General features: G+C 51.9%; 1 protein-coding gene across 1 annotated transcript in view; it reads left to right on the top strand.

Moving 5' to 3' along the window:
- The first annotated feature begins 289 nt into the window (after positions 1–289).
- The window catches only part of PLIN5 (perilipin 5), a 14,707-nt gene continuing 13,228 nt past the window's right edge, over positions 290–1,768 (top strand). The window contains exons 1-2 of the mRNA XM_011967470.1: positions 290–352; positions 917–962. Of these exons, the coding sequence (XP_011822860.1) occupies positions 290–352; positions 917–962 (109 nt within the window). The remainder of the gene's footprint in view (positions 353–916; positions 963–1,768) is intronic.

Raw genomic sequence — 1,768 nt, 5'->3', positions numbered from 1 at the left:
AATAAATAAAAATAACACCACAATTAATGGTAGCATTTGAACCCAGGTCTCTCTCACCTCAGAGACCATGCTTCAAGTCACTCCAGCAACCCCACCTTGCCAGAGGCTCATTATTAGACACCTTCTGTGTACAGAGCTCTGGACATGCATTGTCTGAACCCAGCAGAATGCCCCATTATTCAGATGAAGAAACTGAGGCCCCAAGAGGTTTATTTGACAGGATCTGACGCCTGGGCAGGTGCCCCCCTTACTCAATCTTGCCCTGCAGGGTGACCCTGTTTGCAGCACGATGTCCGAAGACGAGGCGGCTCACATCCCCGGACCCAGCGGCTCAGATTCCCAGACCCAGCAGGTGAGGGCTGCCCCTCCCATGGAGCAGGGACACAAGGAATTGTGTGGGACAGTCCCTTCTAGGAGTGTTTCAGGCCTGGTATCCCACCCCACTCCTCTCCTTGCTGGGAAAACCTGACTCATAAAATATTTTGGTCCATGGAGGAGATGGTCTATTTCCTAGTGGGGGCTTAATGAGGCCCTGGGAGGGGAGTGTCTCTCTGACACCCAGCTGGCTTTTGTGGCCCCTACTCAACCCTTTCCCTCTCCTCTGATCCCTGGGTCTCCACCTGTATCCTTTTGTCTCCACGTCCACCATCATTGTGCCCTCAATAACAACAACAATAGTAAGAGCAGCAATCACTGTATCGGCTGCAAGAGTTTCATGTATATTGACTCCTTGAATACCCCATCACAACCCTAGTAATGCATTTCATAGATGGAGAAACCAAGGCACCGAATGGTTCAGTTCCTTGCTCAAGTTCACACAGCTTGGAGGCAGTTGAACCAGAAGTGAACAGAGGCCATTGTGCTCCAGGGGCGGTGCTCTGAACCCCCAAACTCTAACATCTCCTCCCTCGAGCAGACAGATCACAGTCGACCCTTTAACAACGTGGGTTTGAACTGCACAGGTCAGGCTGGGCACGGTGGCTCACGCCTGTTATCCCAGCACTTTGATAGGCCAAACGGGCAGATCACCTGAGGTCAGGAGTTTGAGACCAGCCTGGCCAACATGGTGAAACCCTGTCTGCACTAAAAGTACGAGAATTAGCCAGGCGTGGTGGCGGGTGCCTGTAATCCCAGCTACTCAGGAGCCTGAGGCAGGAGAATCGCTTGAACCCTGGAGACGGGGGTTGCAGTGAGCCGAGATCACGCCACTGCACTCCAGCCTGGGGAACAAGAACAAGACTCCATCTCAAAAAAAAAAAAAAAAACAAAAGCCAGGTGGGGTGGTGGCTGCCTGTAATCCTAGCTAATTGGGAGGCTAAGGCAGGAGAATCTCTTGAACCCAGGAGACAGAAGTATGCAGACCTTTTCCACCCAAATATAGTATTTGGCCAGGTGCAGTGGTTCATGCCTATAATCCCATATTAGGAGACTGAAGCGGGAGGATCACTTGAGCCAGGAGTTCGAGACCAGCATGGGCAACACAGCAAGACCCCATCTCTATAAAATAAAATAAAATTAGCTGGGCACAGTGGTGTGCACCTGTAATCACAGGTACTTGGAGACTGAGGTGGGAGGATTGCTTGAGCCTGGGAGGCTGAGGCTGCAGGGAGCCGTGCTTGAATCATTGCCCTCCAGCCTGGGCAACAGAGCACGACCTTGTCTCTATTGAAAACAAAAAAATTGTGACCAGGCGCCGTGGCTCAAGCCTGTAATCCCAGCACTTTGGGAGGCTGAGTTGGGTGGATCACCTGAGGTCAGGAGTTCGAGA

This window comes from Mandrillus leucophaeus, unplaced genomic scaffold, assembly GCF_000951045.1.
Source record: "Mandrillus leucophaeus isolate KB7577 unplaced genomic scaffold, Mleu.le_1.0 Scaffold8, whole genome shotgun sequence".
Taxonomy (NCBI): Eukaryota; Metazoa; Chordata; class Mammalia; order Primates; family Cercopithecidae; genus Mandrillus; species Mandrillus leucophaeus.
This window is presented reverse-complemented; position numbering and strand designations above follow the sequence as displayed.